General features: G+C 41.5%; 1 protein-coding gene across 1 annotated transcript; it reads right to left on the bottom strand.

Moving 5' to 3' along the window:
- Window positions 1–9,671: 9,671 nt before the first annotated feature.
- Window positions 9,672–18,143, bottom strand: gins4 (GINS complex subunit 4 (Sld5 homolog)). The gene is made up of 8 exons (XM_080432065.1): window positions 17,873–18,143; window positions 14,358–14,444; window positions 13,374–13,487; window positions 12,906–13,003; window positions 12,655–12,743; window positions 11,886–11,976; window positions 11,289–11,397; window positions 9,672–9,940 (listed from the first exon to the last, which is right to left on the bottom strand). The coding sequence occupies exons 1-7, from the start codon at window positions 17,978–17,980 to the stop codon at window positions 11,301–11,303; spliced, it is 684 nt and encodes a 227-aa protein (XP_080288191.1). The 5' UTR covers window positions 17,981–18,143; the 3' UTR covers window positions 9,672–9,940; window positions 11,289–11,300.
- Window positions 18,144–19,820: the final 1,677 nt, after the last annotated feature.

Below are 19,820 nucleotides of genomic sequence, written 5' to 3'. Positions count from 1 at the left end.
ACTACTGATTTACTGACTCCACACCTCATTCCTTTATTGCTATGATTTCCCTGTATGTTCAGTTATTCCTCAGTTGTTGGTTAGTTTCTTAGTTAATAAATATCTTGGTTATACTTTCCGTTGGTCTCCCTCCCCTATTATTTGTCGTGGCAAGAGCCAGCCATGACAGTGGTGTGTGGACATAATAGAGAAAGCAATCCATTACACGCTGAAGGTCAGACAGATGTTTGTTTATAGTGATATGAATTTGTTCAGCTCAGGGATTCAGTCCAGGGATGATTTAGGTGATTTAGGTGAATCGATTCACTTACAATTTAGGCATTTGGCAGATGCTCTTAATCCAGGGCGATTTACAGTAAGCAAGGACAACACAAGGTAATACATCAGACGCATAGAAATAGTAATCTAGGATCATAAGTAAACCAAGAACCCATCATCAGTCTAACAGTAGAATATCCCCCAAAAAAGTCAATAATCTGTACATTGAAACTACACACACCATAGGATGCCAGGTCAACAATGACCGGGCACCGGTCTACATAACATGCTATCTAAATGACATTTTAGCCTTTGCATAAGCCTGCAAGGTCATCGAGGCTAGGGCAAGTGCTACGGGCTAAGGGTCTGAGAGGTGAGTCTTTTAACACACAAGGGCAACATAGAGGTGTGCATAGTTGAGCAACATTGCCAAACTTTGGCATCATTTTTAAAGGCAGCAGCACATTAATTATGATCGATGTTGATCAATAAAAGTAGCTAAAACAAAACCTAATAGATTAACTCGAAAATAACAGCCTGATTTGTCACCGTCTGCCTCCCATTCATCCTTCAACATTATTTTAAAAACATCTAATGATTCTAGTGCTCCTAGATTTAAATCAATTTGCACTGTGTTCCAAGCTGAAGGAGCAGCATGAATAAAATCTCACAAACTACAAGCTCACAACAGGTTGCACTGTGAGCTCGTAGATCTATTTATGACACAAGTAAGTACATAGGGCTAGGTTCATAATGTACCTTCTTGACCATTAAATTGTCAGATACTGAGTGATCTAATACGACGTTTCAAGGACAGCCTCGTTACAATCTTTTCGCAGCTCAGCTAAAAACCCTAATGATAGTCCCACGTCTGACTACTTCAGTCAAATTGGTAACACAGAACAGTAAATTAGCTGCAATCTCCATGTTAACCGCTTCGACCCTATATACTTCATTGACCGGGGTGCCTCAAGGGTCTATACTTGGCCCCCTCCTTTCTTCCCTCTACACCACATCTATTTGCCAAAACCAGCTGATCTACAAGGTCACGACATGTGGTGGCGCGTTCTGAGCTTGTAGATCTGCTATTTGTCTGCTGAATGTTTGCCTATTATAACATGCCCAGAATAGGGTAGGGACGTCAGGGTTCATGTGGTTAATGTAGTTAGTGTGTTGTATATTTACACTGCAGTTCACAAAGATGACAATGTGCTGAAAGTCGGCTTCATTTTGCTGCACAAAGCCACTGTCTCTCAATCCTTAATTAGTTCCGATGGCTTGGCAATTTGTGTTAGGGGCAATTTGTGTTAAGGAAAATACAACAAGCACTGAATAAATACCCCCAGTATAAAAACCTTACATAACAAGGAGATTACTACAATTATCCTTCAGAGAAGGCATTGTTTCAGATGATTCTATTGCTATTAAACAGGAATTCCAACATGCTTAAATGTAATCCAATACACTAAATAACATTTAGATTTCAAAAGTCACACCCTGTAAAAAAGATTGATTTCCAAACCCAACTTAAACATCCATGCAAGATGTATGACATTTTGTTTTGTTTAGCCAAAACGTACTCAGTTATTCAGGTAAACTTAGTAATGTAATGACTTTGGAAAGAAACTAAGACAAAATTGTGTTTATGTACAATATCCGGCTGAAGCTGTGATTAGACAATGAAAAGTATTGGCTTTAACATAATGTGAAACAATCAAAACATTATTCATGTTTTATTATATTGCAATGGAGAGGCAAATAATCTCATGTGTTATCTCAGCACTCTGGTATGCCTAATCTGGTTTGTCAGATGGTTAAATGAAAGGGCAGTGCCGTGTCAAGTTGCACGTAGCACACTCCACTGGTTTTAACAGTGAGTCTGGTTGACAAGGCTGGCATGCAGATAATAGCAGAGATTCCATGAATGTTTTCTTGCCCACTGTACTCATCAGGGTTATTTGAGGGGCATTTGTTTCCCTCAACGGTGCATACACTTTCACATGTACTGTATATATGACTCAATTGTTTCAGTATAAAGAAAACAGCTTCCTGGTAATGAGAACTTCAATTTGTGTCATTCACATCTGATGCATCTCATTAAACCATTAAGACCCCGAGAAGCAAAGAGTTGAGTTGAAAAATAGTATAATATATATATATATATATATATATATATATATATATATATATATATATATATATATATATATATAAAAAGATTTGCAAAAAAACATCACGATTTTTCAAATATTGCAGATCTACAAGCTCATAGCACAGCACGAAGTGATGCGCTATGAGCTTGTATATCTGCTATTTTTGAAAAATCGTGACACACACACAGCTAAAATCTAAAACGACACAGATCCGGTTTTAATTGGTTAAAGGTTTAATGACATTCACTTTTACACCACATTCAAAGTCTTTGTCCTGGTCCTTCAAAAGTGTACAAAAAGTTTTAAGTGAAAATTCCATTCCAGTGATCAATGGCAGGTGTTTTTCTCTCACATTTCTAAAGCCTTTTCAACTGCAATGAAAAAAGAAATCTTTGCCTGCGGGTGTCGCTGGTGAGGGATTTTGCCTGTCAATCATCGCCTCTGCTCCGCCCCCCCCAAAGGAAAGGATAGGGGAGGGGCGAGGAGGAGAGTGGGCGGGATTATTCGACAGTGACCTCACTGTCGAAGGGCCAAGCTCAGATTACTTTTCAGCCTAATTATTCAGAAAACCCCAGACCACAGAAAATCCACTGAATGTTTTAAGTTCAGGTTTTTTGGGTGTAATTGAGGTCATAAAACCCCAAATAAAACATTGAAAATAAAAAAAGTGAAAATGAATGTCATGATACCTTTAAGGTCTTGATCAAAACGCATTCGTTTCCCTCAGTGGTGCATACACTTTGACACGTACTGCATGACTCAATTGTTTCAGTATAAAGAAAAGCAGCTGCTTCCCAGTAATGAGAACTTCAAGTTGCGTCATTCACATCTGATGCATCTCATTAAGAAACATAGAAAAAGCCCTTTGAACTGAGTCAAGAAACGGGAAGTACATATGTCGCACATATCCGGTTAAACCTGCTTCAACCTGTTCCAAAGACACCAAACAGCAGCACACAGTAAATTTGCAACGTTTAAAAGATTGTACTGTAGTAGGTTATGAAACAACTTCTTCAAAAGGACTGTGAAAAGGCTCGAACGGCGAGTCCACCAATGGAGGTTTTTGCATTTTATTTACCTCTCCAAAGTGCAGGGTAATTCACAGTGCAGGCCGGGGCAAAAATAGCTCAAAATGAAATACTGACCAAAACAAGCTCCAAATAAACACTTGACAGCTAAAGAAATTAAACAAACCAGGAACTTAAGAAACTATAGCAAGGAAAACCTTATACAAAGGCCCTGGTAGCTCTCCCCAGGATGTTCTACACGGCTAGCCTCAAACCAAACTGACTTGTGCCCTTACCTGTAGCACGCATTTTAATCAGGTGAGGCAAACCATCACATGATTACTAATTGGTAACTCTATAAACTCAAACAAGGCTTACTAAGGCCCATGAGATATTTTACACAATTACGTCATAATGAAGTAAGTTGAACATGTTTATTACAATGTTCCCCAGGCGCCAATTCATACACAGATTGTTAACTAAAGCCAAAAACATAATACCAACATAAACACACAAACCTCCTCCTCAACAGTGCTTGGCCCATTCCAATGAACAGGATTACCAGCACTGCAGAGGAGAGACAGGTGACCACACAAACAATTTAGCTTCCCCATGCATGTAAATCAATAAACATTTAAAAACCCTTTCAGCCACTGAGTGTTTGAATGTTTTCAGATATATACATATAAGGAAACATGCAACACCACACTACTTAAACACCCTTCCCAACCGGCTTGATGGTAAATGCATCAGGAAGCAGCTGTGCAGTGTGTGTGCATGCAATTTTCCACATTAATGGCACGGGTTGCCCCGTGACAAGGACCATACCAGTGGTCTGACATATTTAGCCCATTGACTGCAACTCAGTATACTTGTGTGGTGGGATTCCATTTTAGCCGTTGCATAAGCCTGCAAGGTCATCAAGGCTAGGGCAAGTGCTAGCCTTGGTGTAGTCTGAAGAGGTGAGTCTTCAGATTACGGTGGAAGCTTGGGAGTGAGTCTGCAGTTCTAGCTGCAATGGGGAGTTCGTTATTACATTACATTACATTACAGTCATTTAGCAGACGCTTTTATCCAAAGCGACAATAGGTGTATTCAACATAGGTAGGGAACGAAAACTACTAATCACCAGAAGTCTTTAGTGCATTTTCTGCAAAAACAAGCAACCAAGAGTATACCTAGCGCTAAGGTAAAAGTGCAATATATCAGCTACCTAATTCCTTAAACAGATGAGACAAAATAGCTAAATCAAATGAGCATGAGCTAAAACAAATAAGTGTATCGACTAAACAAGATCCAATAAACAATACAACAATAGAAAACAAGCGTTCGTATAACTAGTTAACAACAAGTAGGTCAGGCAGAGAGGAAGGGTAGTGTTTCCTGAAGAGGTGGGTTTTCAGCCTGCGGCGAAATATGGGCAGTGACTCTGCTGTCCTAACATCAGTGGGAAGTTCATTCCACCACTGTGGGGCCAGAACAGAAAAGAGTCGTGACCGTGTGGATCGGCCAGAAGGACCCTTGAGTGACGAGGCAATCAGTCGCCCCGAGGTGGCAGACCGAAGTGGTCGGGCAGGGGTGTAGGCATCGACCATAGCCCGGAGGTAAGAAGGAGCTGTTCCTTTCACTGCCCTATAGGCTAGCACCAGGGTTTTGAACTGGATGCGAGCTGCTACGGGGAGCCAGTGTAGAGAACGGAGAAGGATGGTTGTGTGGGAGAACTTGGGGCGGTTGAACACCAGACGAGCCGCAGCTTTCTGAACCAGCTCCAGAGGTCTGATGGCAGATGCCGGAGCACCAGCAAGGAGGGAGTTGCAGTAGTCCAGGCGGGATGTCCTGATCTGGTAGTCCTGATCTGATAGACCAGATCAGGATGTTTGATCTTTTGGACCCTGATGAAGGCCCTTGAGCCGAAATACGTTGATCACACGTGCGTTTTTTAACTTTGCCAAGCTAAAAGCCATGACAAAATAAAGGCTTTTTAAAACTGTGCCTTGGATCTTTCTTAAGTTCACCTGTTCTTCTTACTTGGAAGTCAGCCTACTACTACAAGGGAAGGAACTTAAATGTGTTGACCTACAATTGAACCCTCCCCAAAGAGCCCCTGTTTTCAGTTTCTGATAATTACGAACCCACAGCACTTCCTCTTTTCTCTATAGAGGATGTTTGAATGTTTGTAAACAAACAGGTATTTCCGAGTAGAATGTCTGTGGACGTTTTCACAATATAAAATAAAGTGTCCAGAACATCAACTATGTCTAGCTTGTCAACCTGTGGATATGTATAATATATTTCTAATTGCAATAACATAAGTGTCCTGTCATTTCAGAACTAAGGTTAATGAATAATACTGCTCCAATGCGACGCTGCCCACGTCATTTACCCGGAAATACATTTTTGGTTGTGGTCTAGTGATGTCATGATGATTCGGTCTGCAGTTTCTCTCTGTGTGAGATTCTGTAACTTGCAGGAAATAAATCGTTTGACCCCAAAACCTTGGCTGTCATCTTTCCCAAGAACTTGACATTACTGCTGACCATTTTCCAAAGCATACTGTGGTTTTGTTAGGATTTTTGAGGGAGTCACTGATTCTATTCATTTCAGTATGCCATGAAAATGCACTTGCAGAGACTTGAAACTTGCTTGAGATACTGTAGGTAATTCAACATGCTGAACATCATTGGATCATGTTTATTATTTGCCTGTATGTGGTGGACGTGGACAGAAATACTCAGTTCTCTGTGGGTTTCCTTCTGTGAGATCTACAACAAGAACATCCATGACTTTCTAGAAGCTCCTACTCGTTAAAAGAAACCGCTTCGCTAAGGACCTGGATTGGGTCCAGGTGAACACGCCGCTGATGAAGCATTTAGGGGCCGATCACACAGGACATTGTTTCAGTCTCTGTGGGTGTATTTTTGTAATTTTATCATTGAGTGCAGCGTTTTGCTTGCTGCTTTGCGTTGTGAGTCAAAATAGAAAGAGATTAGAGCTCCAGATCATTGCTGCAGTTTTCCCACTGTCCAATCGGAAGAGTTGAGAGGCTTGTTCTGTTCTGTAACATTCAATGGCATTGAACATGGTGGAAAAGATGCTTGTGACTGACTGTTGGTTCTTACTCCGGAGCTGTATGATTTTGTTACTAAAAAAAAAGTAGATAAGAAAGAGACAGCTCCTGTGTGATCGGGGCAGAGGCCTGAAAGCAGTGACGGCTCCAGAGAATTCTGGCAGGGGGGGCTATGTGGGGCTGACTTTTTTCCAGCGGGGGCTTGACGCATGCGCGCGCACGCAGCGTTCGCGCGATTTTTTTTGCGGTTTCAGCCCGGTTTCGGGTCCAAAAATGTGCAGGTTCAAAAAAGAAAAGAAAAAAAATTCCATAAATATTTTTTCTTAAAAATTGGGTTTGTGGCAGGGGGTGCTTAGGGGGGGCTAGGCTTTCGCCAGGGGGTGCTTGTGCCCCCCCAAGCCCCCCCCTGGCGCCGTCCCTGCCTGAAAGTGAGTGACCGGTGCATAGCTGGTTGCCTGGCAACATCAAGACGGAAGGTGCTGCAAGCTGCTCTGCTTTGTACACTGCAAAAAAAAAAGTGTTTTTCAGCCTGCAATCGATGTCCGGTGTTATTGGCTCCTTAAGGTGTTAAGAGGAACCAGAGTTCACACCGCCCTGTGTTGTGTTTGTTAAGCATAGTGCAGGCTCAGTGGTGTAAAGTAACTAAGTACATTTACTCAAGTACTGTACTTAAGTACAATTGTGAAGCATTTTTACTTTAGTAGAGTATTTACAATTTTCAATATTTTTTACTTCTACTCCACTACATCTCAAAGACAAATATTGTACTTTACTCCACTACAATTATTTGAAAACTTAGAGGTGGTGCCATGGTTTTGCACTTTTTCTGTTTTTCATGTGTCTATGAGGTTGAAAGAACTTCATTAAGCCCCCTGGTGGTGTTTTTATGGTGTTTTATGTCTTCTGACTATTTTGAGTTTCTACCTGAAGGCTGAAACCTTGAGGGTCAAACGTGCCAATAGAGAAACAGCGCTTTAGTGACATAGTAAAAACATACCCTCCCCCTCATTATCATAACACAACAGGTGTTGGCATAGACATATATAGGTAGACGCCTCCTTCGGCTCTGAGGCATGTGTATCTTGGGCGCCATTTTAGCGTAGGAGAGCTTCCCTGAAGCTTCCGCGTGTGTCACAGAAGGGGGCGTTCGGTAGGCCAATCAGAGGCAGGTGGGGGCGGGACAACTAGATTCTGACAGGTCTTAGAAAAGACGCACTGTGATTGGCCTGTAGTCAACGCGCTGTGATTGGCCAGTAGTCACTTTGAGTGTCCGTTTGCCTACGCAAAAATGGCGGCCGCGATACAAGTTGCTCCAACGAACTGCAGAGGCCAATGAGGTATCTAGGTTTCTATATCTATGGGTGTTGGCATGAGGAGGAGGAGGGACTAGGACAGGTGGGTGGTGCTAAGGTGGTGGAGGAGGTGCTAAGGTGAGAACCAGGTGTACTCAATGAACTGGAGGCGTGTCCACATAAAAACATAATTTTAACAATTTCTGTACACTTTTTTGAAAAAAATCTTCCTCCTAGTATAACCATAATACCTGATGATTATGTTTTAGGGGGGGGGGGGGAAATCACTGAAAATCACGGCACCCCGTCTTTAAGTTACTAGTTACTTTGTAGATTTGTATTACTAATCATACATTAACCACTAAAGCTATATATATATATATTTCGGCTATTTGAAAATAGCCAATCAACAAGCTCACAATAGGTTGCGATGATGCGACGCATTGTGAGCTTGTAGATCTATTTTCAAAAGATGTTTATACATTTTGAAAACTTTAACCCATTTAGACCTGAAACACCAACATTCGTTGTTATACCTTTCAATCCGGGAACCCCTTTGTGTAACATTTGTTTTTGATTTTTTTTTTTTTATCTGAAAACCTTTTTAGAATCGGCCTGAGGTCTAAATGGCACATTCTGCATAAAAAGTACTTTTTCTTTTGGTACTTTAAGTATATTTTGATGCCAATACTCGTACTTTTACTCAAGTAAATTCTGAATACCACTTTTACTTGTAAGTTATTTGCATTGTGGGATTGATACTTTTATTCAAGTACTTCTTCTGCCACTGTGCAGGCTTTTGTACAGTTGTATAGGCTACTACTGTATAACGTTGGTTCATTATTGATGGTGCTTTTTGTGATCGTTATCCCTGTATCTGCTGTACCCTGCAATACTTTTCCTTACCCTGCATCTGTAACTGAAGTGCAGTGCTGCCTCTGGCAACAGAATTTCCCCCACAGGATCAATAACGGTGATAGTCTATTTTATGTACCCGTTTACCTTCACAAAGTAAAATAAACACCAAATCACGATGTTCATTCGTTTATTTTCCTATTAATTTATCACTGGTTATGTTACGTCCCTTTCCCCCCCTAGACCACCAGTCTGGGACATAACAAAAGCCATTAAAGGGATAGTTCACCCCCAAAATGACTCCAATCAATTACTCACCCCAGGTGAACTAACCCTTTTTTTTATTGAGAAAAATCGTACAGCTACAGTAGCTGTGAATAAACAGTGACCTGTATTGCCGCTGGTATGGTCCTTGAAATCAGTGGTTCTCAACCTTTTCAGGCTGTGACCCCCCAAAATAATCATATTTGAACTGGGGACCCCCCCATCCTGACAAGCACTTGGAATGTAGGAGTTGAGGTATTACATTTTCGGTTCCACAGATAAATATTGTGAAAATATTTTCAAAATCTTTGCCCATTTCTTATATTATTTGACAATTTGGCCAATTTTTTACCAGTTTTTATAATATAGTTGATTTTTTTTTAATGCAGTAATGGTCTTTTTCTTTTTGGAGGCATTAAAAGGTCTTAAAAGTCCTTACATTGTCATCTGGGGACACCCCCCCCAAAATAAAAGATCATGTGGGGGTCCCGACCCACAGGTTGAGAACCAGTGCTATAATGTGCCATCATAAAGACGGCCTATCCAAAACTACTGTCCTGATTGGAACAGGATACCACCAAGGCACATCACACTCGAGCATTGAGAACATCTATGATATGCTACATCCTTATTGATTGTATCCAAAGTTACAGTGTGGTCATATTTAACATGTTCTACATTACATCACTTCTGAAATACTTTGCTTCCCCTGCGTTGACTTGTAACAATAACGGCTAGAGAGCCAATGCTTCAGTCAACTTTGTCCCAACAAGTCCCGTTTCTTGCACTCATGACACAAGTCTCTTTTAATGTCGTCTCAAATGTCAGCCTCCATAAAGACACTGAAGAGAGGGCGCTGGTGAAAGGTGTGGGGTGTCCTCCACACAGAGCTCTCATAGGTCACAGGTCAGCCATTCCAGTTCAGAGTTCTTTAAGCTCGAACGATGAGATATTGTCCATTCCTCCTGACATAAATGAGCATGTGCTATATATCCAATAATCGTAATAATGTGTTGGATAATAGATTCCCATTGACAGGAGGACCTGAAATAAAGGAAAAACAAAAAGCTAAAATATAAAATGTGTCAACTGTAACACTCAAAACCCACGTTTTTAACTAGGTTTTCTTTCGTAATAAAGTAGTTTTTAGCTTGTTTCTGAGTACTCAGAAAAGCGCTATATAAATTCTATGTATTATTATCATTAATAACCCTAACCCCAACATAATTGAGCCACAAGTGCAGTCGACTGAAAATGAAAATTGCCTCTCTAATTGCCTATTATAACTTTAATAACTGGGTTTATAAAGAAGAGAACTGTCAAGCATGATCTACGCGAGACAGTTCAAAAACAAAGCAAGATGACACAACAGAGCAGTGGCCACAGTATAACATAATAATAAATGTGTCCACTAGCTGTTGTTGAGGTATAATGCCAAGTACATTTGCACTCCAACCTGGAATTCATCCTATATTTACCCCCTCCTAACTGTTAGGAGCAGTGGGACAACTACTGAATATCACCCGGGGAGCAGTTGGCAGTTGGTGTCTTGTTGGTGTCTTGCTCAAGGACACTTTGACAAAAAAGGTCGATGTATGCTTTGAGTGTGGACCGATGCATCACCACACTACGTGTCTCAGGACATTGTTGAGTCATGAATATTCATACTGTCTACGACTTGCCTACAGCATCGTCACAAAAATGTAAACAAGGAAGTGAATGTTGTCTGTGGTCTTCTTGTGCATCTCCGTGGTAATGGAGCATTGGAGCTTAATAATTCACTTTTCCAGAGGTACGTGGCACCATCTGCAAAGGTCCTACGAGACACATTTGTCATTTTTGTCATGATGCGATGCATCAGTTGACACTTCGTTTAAAGAATACATTGACCTTAAGCCATGAGGAGCTGGGATTCAACCTTGAACCTTCTGGTTCCCAAATGGCCTCTCTAGTGCCACCCATATTCTATTAAAGGGATAGTTCACCCCCAAAATGTCACCCCATGTTGACTTGAATTTGTGGATATTTTTTGGTTTTTGTCACATTCCTAATCCAATAATTTGATGACCGGCAGCGGTTCCGGTCAGAAACACAAAGAGTCTCCTTTGTGTCTCCTACCGGAACTGCTGCCTAACGGTCCGCTGGTCATCAAATTATTGGCTTAGGAATGCAACAAAAACAAAAACATTCAAGTCTCCATGGGGTGACTATAATTTTTTGGGTGAACTATCCCTTTTAAGCCATGAGGAGCCGGGGATTCAACCGCGAACCTTTCGGTTCCCAAATGGCCGCTCTACTGCCACCCATATACTATTAACTATTTAAATGAGTTCTAAAATTAGGTTTTATATTGTGTGAGGACTGAGGAGTTACAGTACGATTGCGTGCTTACCTGCCTCCACAGTTAAATCAACTGCACGGCTCCACTCGACACCAGCGGTGCTATGGTTCTGTACCGCATCAGATGCTGGGAGCCCTCCTCAAGGTCTACCACATACTCTCTGGAGATATACAAACCGTTTGGAAAGTGTTAAAGTGTTAATAAGTCAATTGTTATTCAGTGAACCATGGTGAGATCTACAGATACTGAATGCATGAAGGTTAACAACACTGCCACCTGCTGTATCTTAACTGGTGGTGGTGTGGCGAGCAATTGTGTGCCATGGAGTGTATATTCAGGTTTTTGTTCCAACAACCTGAACACTACAGCAGCTGATTTCATTACTTGTTCCACACTCCCTGCTTTAAAAGGAAGTGAAGTCAGAAAGTGAAAGTCCAGCGTCAGGGCTGTGATGAAACCTTAAAATAGCCTTTGGGCCTCCATGCCATGTAACACAAGGTTCAAGTTTATTAATGTCCCAGAAGAGCAATTGGGTTTACGGTCAGAGGTGTAACTGAACACCACTGGCCTAGATAAGTAACAGTGGGAAATATCTGGTGAAATGTCAACTGAAAGGGAACTCGATGACCCACTCAAAATGACCCATACCTCTGCTCATCTGTTTCAGGCTCCACCATGATGTTGTCCTGTCTCTCCTTGACTCGTAAAAACACAAAGGAGTCCAAGCAGGGCTCAGGAACTGGGGAAATATTGAATATCTGAATTGGTGTTCAGCGTGCCAAAAAAAACATTTAAAGACAAAAATGCATGCAACGTCACACATTTGAAAGGAATTTCCTTCTGGATCAATAAAGTATATATCTGTAATGCGCAGGGATGGACAATTAATTGGTCATCATATCGGTATCAGCCATTGTTGGCCTTAAAATGCAATATCGGTATCGAACCGATTTCAAAAGAATATATCTGTTTAGCCAATATTTTATTTTATAATAATTATGTTTGAATGTGAAGCTGAAAAAGCCTTTTGTGATGATGAAGGCTGCAGAGTCTATCAGTGTTTTCTGGGGAAGCTTTCAAAAGGGTCAACAAGTTGGAACATTTTTAATTAAGATTCAAGCTTTTTATGTTGGGATATGGGCCAACATTTAAAAAACGGTGCATTCCCTAGTTTTGGAATAAAGAGGCATTGCTTTTTCAAATTCAGTGTTTATATGCCTTTTTCAGAAAGGACAACATATGCACTTGTTTTTACAGTCATTTTTACAGATATCCGACAAATATCGGTTATCGACCATGACAGCAATGTTAACGATTATCGATTAATCGATTGACGGTATCGGCCTGAAATGTCACATTGTTGCATCCCTAGAATGTGATATTCATCCATGCTCGATTACAGATAGAAAGTCTTTACCTGCTTTCTGCATGTCCACCGACTGTAGGTTGGGTGGCATGTGTTTCAGAGCTACAGCTTTCAGGTAGGTTTCTGTGTTCGCAAAGTATCTGCACAGAAAAATCAACCCTTTAATGCTTTATGTAGAGCATCAGGAAAACAATGTAACAACAATAACACAGAATGGGTAAACACCCCTAGCAAACACACAGCTTCCCCTTCTCTCTCATGTTCCCATCATATGAAAAATGATATTTTTGGCATATACTCACTCTTTGGCAAAGGCAAACTCTTCGGGTGAAAGGAATGATGGATCTCCCTGAGCTCGAGACTTCTCTTTCTCAAGGACATGAGGGAAGAACTTCTCGATCTAAATAAATTCAACAACAGAAGGTTGCTGTGTCACAAATGGCATTAATAATAATAATATACTGTATATAGCACCTTTCTTTCTCAAAACATTCTTTGCTATGTGCTTTTCAGAATTTGTCACTCTCAGTTATGTAGCTATGGGAACGATATGTCTCTGGCGACAGTAAGAGGTAATTGCAGATGGTGGCCGTTAGTGCCAGTTTAAATTCTGTCTGCTGCAGTTTGGATCACCTGAAATGTCTTGCTAATGACAGTGAGGACAATGAAGAAATTGCAATAATCTAGACGACAGGAGCTTATGCAAGTATTATTTGTCGTCTGCACCCTCAAGGCCCCATGAAATGTTCTGAGTCACTGGCGTGGCTGACCTTTTGCAGGCGAGAGCGCAAATAGCTGCTGAGGACAAAGCGTATCCTGTCTATCTCCATGCGATGTACGCTGGCCTTCATGTCCCCTTTCTTCACCCGTTGCAGGTTGGCCTCCTGTAAAAAGGGAAAGGTTGTGAAGACTTTGACGCTCTCATAAATCAAATGCACTAGGCGTTTGTGTGTTCAAACGTGGCCAGTAAAAATAACTGCCTGCAGGATTGCAGGACAGACCTCTAGTACATTGTAGACTTGCTGTTGCAGTGATGCACGTATAATTGTTAAACTCAGCTGTACCTTTGGCTGCATAAACACCATCCATGTATAACTGATGCTTTTTTGTTCTACTATATCTGTTACAACAGTAAGTTAGGTACACTGTGCATAGGAAATCAAGCAATAGTACTGTGTGATTATTGTACATAAAGACATTTACTTTAACTTATCATAGCCTATGATAAGTTAAAGTAAATGTCTTTATATGATGATTCATAGGCTTTTGATTTTGAAGAGATTTCAGGCACAAACTTTGAAGAAATGTCCTTTTGCACACCTACGGAAGGACAGGTGCGTCGGAGTAATGAATTCTGAATACAGAAGAAATAGGAAAAAGGGAGAGGGAGTCCCGCTTCACTTACTTATCTTCACTTACAAAGAAATGTATTTAAGATGCAACGTTTCGGTCGCTCAGACCTTCATGGTGCCTGATGTAGGTCAGAGCGACCGAAACATTGCATCTTAAATACATTTCTTTGTAAGTGAAGATAAGAGTGCGGGAGCGGGACTCCCGCTCCCTTTTCCCTATTGCTTCTATATTCAGAAGAGATTTCAGGAAAATATATCCATATTTCTATTCTAAGTCTATGACCTTTTAGACCTTTAGTGAATTCAAGAATGCAAATGTGCAGAACAGAGTTGTGTACAGACATCATTACAATACATACTATACTGTAACTCATAGAGGAGGCTGTACATTACTCCATTTACCATATGAGTTAGCTGTTCCATCACGCACTCCACCAGCTCCGATTTGTTCTCCAGCAACTCCGGAGAGAACTTCTCATTCAGCCAAGCCTGTGCAGGGAAATGGACATTACAGTGAGTTTAAACAAACCTCAAACCTGTACCTGCAGGACAGTATCTAGCCTTACACCCGCCAACACAAGATGTATGACCTTCCCGTCCAACATTCCAAGTGACCTATAGTAGGCTTTTCTGGCTCCTGGCACTCAAATCGACTTGTAGAATGACCTCCCCTCAGTCACGACTGTAGACTCTCACTCCTCAACTTCCACCAGTCTGATAACTCAACTCTTCAGACTCCACTTCACCCCCTAGCACTCCTCATTCCTTATAACACTTTTTATTGCCCATTTTTTGATAGATGCTAGTTATTTTGCCGTTTACTTGATCACGGATGCCAAGTACAGTATGTTATTTAGACTGCATAGGTGCTTACCTGGTATCGTAGTTACTTTGCAGCACTTAATTATTTTCTTTGCATTCAATTTACATGACCATTTACCCTGTCAATGTACTGAGCTAGTGCCTTTTACTGGGGAAGACCTTCCCTGCAAGTAGCAAGTTGGTGCCGTGCAAGGCCATCTTGCGAAATCAGTGTAGCCACATAATCCAAGAGCTGGCAGGCCAGGGCCAAGAAGACCAGGGTACGGCCGGGGCGTCCTGACCCTTGACACACAACGGTTGAGTGCCAGGCAGGGCCTGTCAGTGCTCCAGACAGAGATGCCATACATACAGTACCTTGCACGTTGCAAGGGATCCGTTTTGCAATCTCAGTGTGAAAAGCCAAAACATGCTGGGAAGAATTGTGAAGGTGCACTGCACTGGTGATAATCTAAAAATGATCTTTGTCACTTTATTCAGTGTGGGTGCAATCTGGGAACCCATCGTCAAAAAGAAAGCGCCCTCTGCTGTTTTTTACCTTTGAATTTGTGCTATTTCAGTAGCGCAGCTCTGAATCTGTTCTTGAGAGATTAGTGTGTCAGTGACAGTTTGATGTCCAGCAGTTTGACATGTATATAAACAAGTGATTCATAATTAAGCTGTGTGTAGTTTGATGTAGACCGATAGAGATAGTCTAGTAGTTGTAGAATAATGATATTGTCTATTAGCAGTGCAGTGCGGTGTAGGCTACGTCACAACAGTGGAAGGTGCAGATGTGTTTCATTTCGTGCATGTATAGTGCATTGGGTTCAAACTCTGCCTGGGGTTGACGTCAGCGAGGGCATGCGGTGAGGGCATGGGCACCAAATGGGTTCAGATTTGAGCCAAGTCTCCTGCACGAGGCGTGTATAGTGCATTGGGTTCAAACTCTGCCTGGGGTTGACGTCAGCGAGGGCATGCGGTGAGGGCATGGGCACCAAATGGGTTCAGATTTGAGCCAAGTGTAGTGGATAAAATTCATATAACAGTCATTGTGGTATTGATTAATTGAATGTATTAGTAGATGCAACAATCATCATCTGTTCTTCCTTGTTAAACTCCTCTCCCTGACAAACTCCTTTACAAACAGTCGACTCATGCAAACCTATTTCAAACATACTGACTCTGGGTGAGTCAGTTATAGAATAAAGCCCATGTAAGGAGTGACCATCTGTAGTTACCTCTTGTGTACTTCTCCTGATTGTATAAATGTCTGTGAGAGAATGGTGTTGGGGAGTGATGGGGGAAGCTGTGGAGGGAGACACTAGTCTCTCTCTGCTGTGAAGAGATCTACAATAAAGTATGGAGTTTGGTTCCTGACAACTGAGTCCTGCATCTTCCTGATCTGTTTAACTTACATAAAGTAACATGTAAAAGCTGCCATTATACAAGTCTCCTGCACGAGGCGTGTCTGAAACCCGTCCTGGACAGGAGTCCCCGGGAGTAAACACAGATGATAGATAGTGTATTTATTAAAAGGCTCACCACTGCCGTCTTCACTCTTTAGTAAGGGCCTTGCATGTCTCCGTCTTGACAGAACCACAGAGAAAGCTCAGGCTTATTGGACACACAGAGTGCCATTTGCTCCCCTCAGGTTGGAGGTTTTACCACAGTCTTTTATTCCATCAGCGATTGGCTTTTCAAACAAAATGGGACAGTGATCACCTGTAGCTGTGAGCCCCCCCCCCCCTTCTTGCTTCCTTGCTGCTATTCTGATGGTTACCTTGAGGACAATAAAGCTTTATCTTATCTTACCTGAAGTCCCTCTGGATAAGAGACTGTCTGCACATGCATAAAATGTAAACGGATTCAGGTCGAGTGGGCACGGTGCCCAGGGTACCTCACTCACATTGAGGGCAACTCAATGTTAAATTGGCTATTTTCAATAAATGTATGCTGTGGAAAATGGCCGGAAATAATGTAAAGTATACATGATTTGACTTGCAAGGTACATCATTATCAAACCTAAATACCCTTCAACTTCTTATACCCATAATTACTGGTGATGATCCACAGGTTTTCTAGCAATTTGTAGAAATTATTGTAGAAATATTAGGCGTTAAATGTAATTAAAAAGGACATGTACATGGCCGCCAGTTTTTTTGTACCCGATTACCCTGTAAACCAGTGGTTCTCAACCTGTGGGTCGGGTCACCCACAGGGTCACAAGCTTGTAGATCTGCAATTTTCACAATATTTATCCATGGATCCTGAATCTTATGATTCAGAGCTACGTGGAACCGAGTCAAACTAAATGTAATGGCTCAACTCCTACAATTCCAAGTTCTTGTCAGGGTGGGGGGTCCCCACTCCTCAGTTCAAATATGATTATTTTGGGGTTACTGCAGGGGGTCCGCCAAATCTTTGTGTGATGGGGGACATTAGCTGAAAATAGCAGATCTACAAGCTCACAACGCCTCGCGCGAGATGATTCCACAGTCTCGGGTGACGACAACGGCGAATATCGGCCACTAGGCATGATTCTTAAAAGAAGGTAAGAATCGTCGTAGGTAAGAAACGTCGTATCCAAAAAGTAAAGGTCAGCCCCCCTTCTCCCAGATGTTTTACATTTTAGCGCTCAAGACAATCTAACCGACGGGTTGAAACAAGCGTTTAAATCGCTTTTATAGTTAGCCCCTGTGCCATGTTTTCCCAATGCAATCTTACGGGAGCAGTACAGCGCATGCGGACGGGGGTTGACTGGCCACGGAATGACTAAATAAGCTATTTAAACGCTTGTTTAACCCGTCGCTTAGATTTTCGTGGCCGCTACATTTTTTTACATTCGAGAGCAGGGAGGCCGACCTTCACTTTTTGGATACGATGTGCGGAAAAGGGTAAGAAATATGCAAAGTGATCAATATTCGCTGGTGTCGTCACCTTTCGGCAACAGAGACTGTGGAACCTCATCTCGGAGTCGGAGCTGTACAGCGGAGGGAGAGGTTCCGATTATCAGGTGGCTATGAAGAGTGAAGACCCCTGAACTAAAGGATCGTTTTAATGACAGGTGGGGTAAGTAAAGGATGATTTTAATGACGTTTAATTACTCATTTATTTACCTCTTCTAGTTTAGCAATCAGCTCCGCCGGGGTCATCACCTCCTCCTGGCTGTCATCCTCCTGATGGCCGCTGGAGGCGCTGCCCGCGTCAGACAAAGCGTCCGACATTATAGCCTATTTACACTGGGGAAGACCAAATAAACATACATAAACTAAATGAGCAGATGTGGGTAAAAGACCGCTAGTTGATTTACAATAGTTTATAGCCTTGAAGGCGCTATAAATAGAATAATATCGCTATTAACCCAAGGCTACAGTGAGTGCTACACGTTCTAGTTGTAAACAGTGACTGCAGATGCATGCAGCGGCTTCCTGGTTCCGGTTGATACTCGCGCCACAGAAACAGTAGCTTCATGAGGATCAAAATGCGCAGAAGTGCGCATCATGTAGCATTGAACAGTGGTGTAAAAAGTAACTAAGTACATTTACTCAAGTACTGTACTTAAGTACAATTTTGAGGTACTTTTACTTTACTGGAGTATTTCCAATTGTCTGTACTTTTACTTCTACTCCACTACATCTCAGAGGCAAATGTTGTACACTACTATTATTTGAAAACTTTAGTTACTTTGCAGATATAAATTATTACATTATAAAACATACATTAACCACTTTAGCCCTATATTATACTTAGGCTATTTGAAAATAGCCGATCTACAAGCACACAACGGGCAACGCGTTGTGAGCTTGTAGATCTGCTATTTTCAAACATTTTAGTAGGCTACTTTTACTTTTGGTACTTTTCTTTAAGTACATTTTTATACCAATACTTTTACTCAAATAAATTTTGAATTCTGGACACACTTGTAACAGAGTACTTCTACTTCTACATGACAGTATTTTCCACCACTGGCATTGAACTTTTATTTTATTTTATTGATTGATTGATTAAATACTTTATTAACAGTTCACAAAAAAAGCAAAGAGGTACAGTTTTATACAAAGATGCTAAAAGGACAAACCCAAGAAGGCACTGGCTTGTTTCCATTGGGGTCCTGTGTATTCAATTCATCGATCAAGAATAATATACGAAATATGCAAAAACATCATATAAACGAGTAGTAAAAACAAATATGTACAGTAAACAGTTGGGGGGTGAGGGGCATTTCTGGATATTTCTAAGATATGCTTAGACTTTTTACAGGGGCCAGTTGTGAATTGCATCCACCTGTAAGTGCTCTTTTAAAGCAGTTTTGAAGGAGAGTAAGGATTGACACTTATGTCTGTTGGTAGGGCATTCCACATTTTGGTGGCATAACAGTTTAACACATTTAATCCCTTGTTTGAGCCAAATCTGGGTTGAACTGCATATATATGTACATATATATCCATAGGCTATATGTGGCATTTATGTGGACATAATATAAGCTATATATGAGACATATTTCTTTCTTTTCTTTAATATAAAAAATGTATATATTAAAAAAATCTTCCGGTCCCCAGGGGGGGCAAGTGCCCCCCATGCCCCCCCTAAAATCACCTAACCTCTACCCTGAGCCATCCCACCCTAGCAAAGTGAGCAGCGGTTAGATGAGTTGTTGGTGTGAGGCCAAGCAGTAGCCTGACCAGTTTGTTTTGGGATGTCTGGAGCCTTGTTTTTAAGGCCTTTGTGGTGCCATGGTACCATGAAGTGCATGCATAGTCATAGTGACATTGGATGAGTGCTCCTGCTATAGAGTCCTCAATGTATTGCTACTGACCAGAGAGGAGATCCTGTACAAAAATCTTGTTCTTTGGTTGACTTTTTTGATTTCTTTAGTTGCCATTTTTTCACTGGAAGGATTTTCCTCTAAAAAACAACCCAGGCAGGTAATTTCCTCTTTTCTTGTGATAACATTGTCAACCACTTTGACTGTGAAGCCATCGGCCTCAGCCCTCAGCCATAGACTGTAAAGTTAAGAGCTGGCAGGCAGGCCAAGGGCCAAGAAGACCAGGGTACGGGGCGCCC

The sequence above is a fragment of the Gymnoscopelus braueri genome (assembly GCF_963280865.1).
Source record: "Gymnoscopelus braueri genome assembly, chromosome: 7".
In the NCBI taxonomy this organism is placed as follows: domain Eukaryota; kingdom Metazoa; phylum Chordata; class Actinopteri; order Myctophiformes; family Myctophidae; genus Gymnoscopelus; species Gymnoscopelus braueri.
Note: the sequence above shows the minus strand (reverse complement) of the source record. Positions and strands in the feature narration are given on the sequence as shown.

Bases quoted from the DNA above. Each gene is read 5' to 3' on its own strand.
- gins4 (XM_080432065.1), bottom strand. From the start codon at position 17,980: ATGTCGGACGCTTTGTCTGACGCGGGCAGCGCCTCCAGCGGCCATCAG. The intron at 14,445-17,872 runs GTAAATAAATGA...TTCCCTGCACAG, and splicing joins TGATTGCTAAACTAGAAGAG to GCTTGGCTGAATGAGAAGTT. The intron at 11,977-12,654 runs GTAAAGACTTTC...ATATTTCCCCAG, and splicing joins GGTGGACATGCAGAAAGCAG to TTCCTGAGCCCTGCTTGGAC.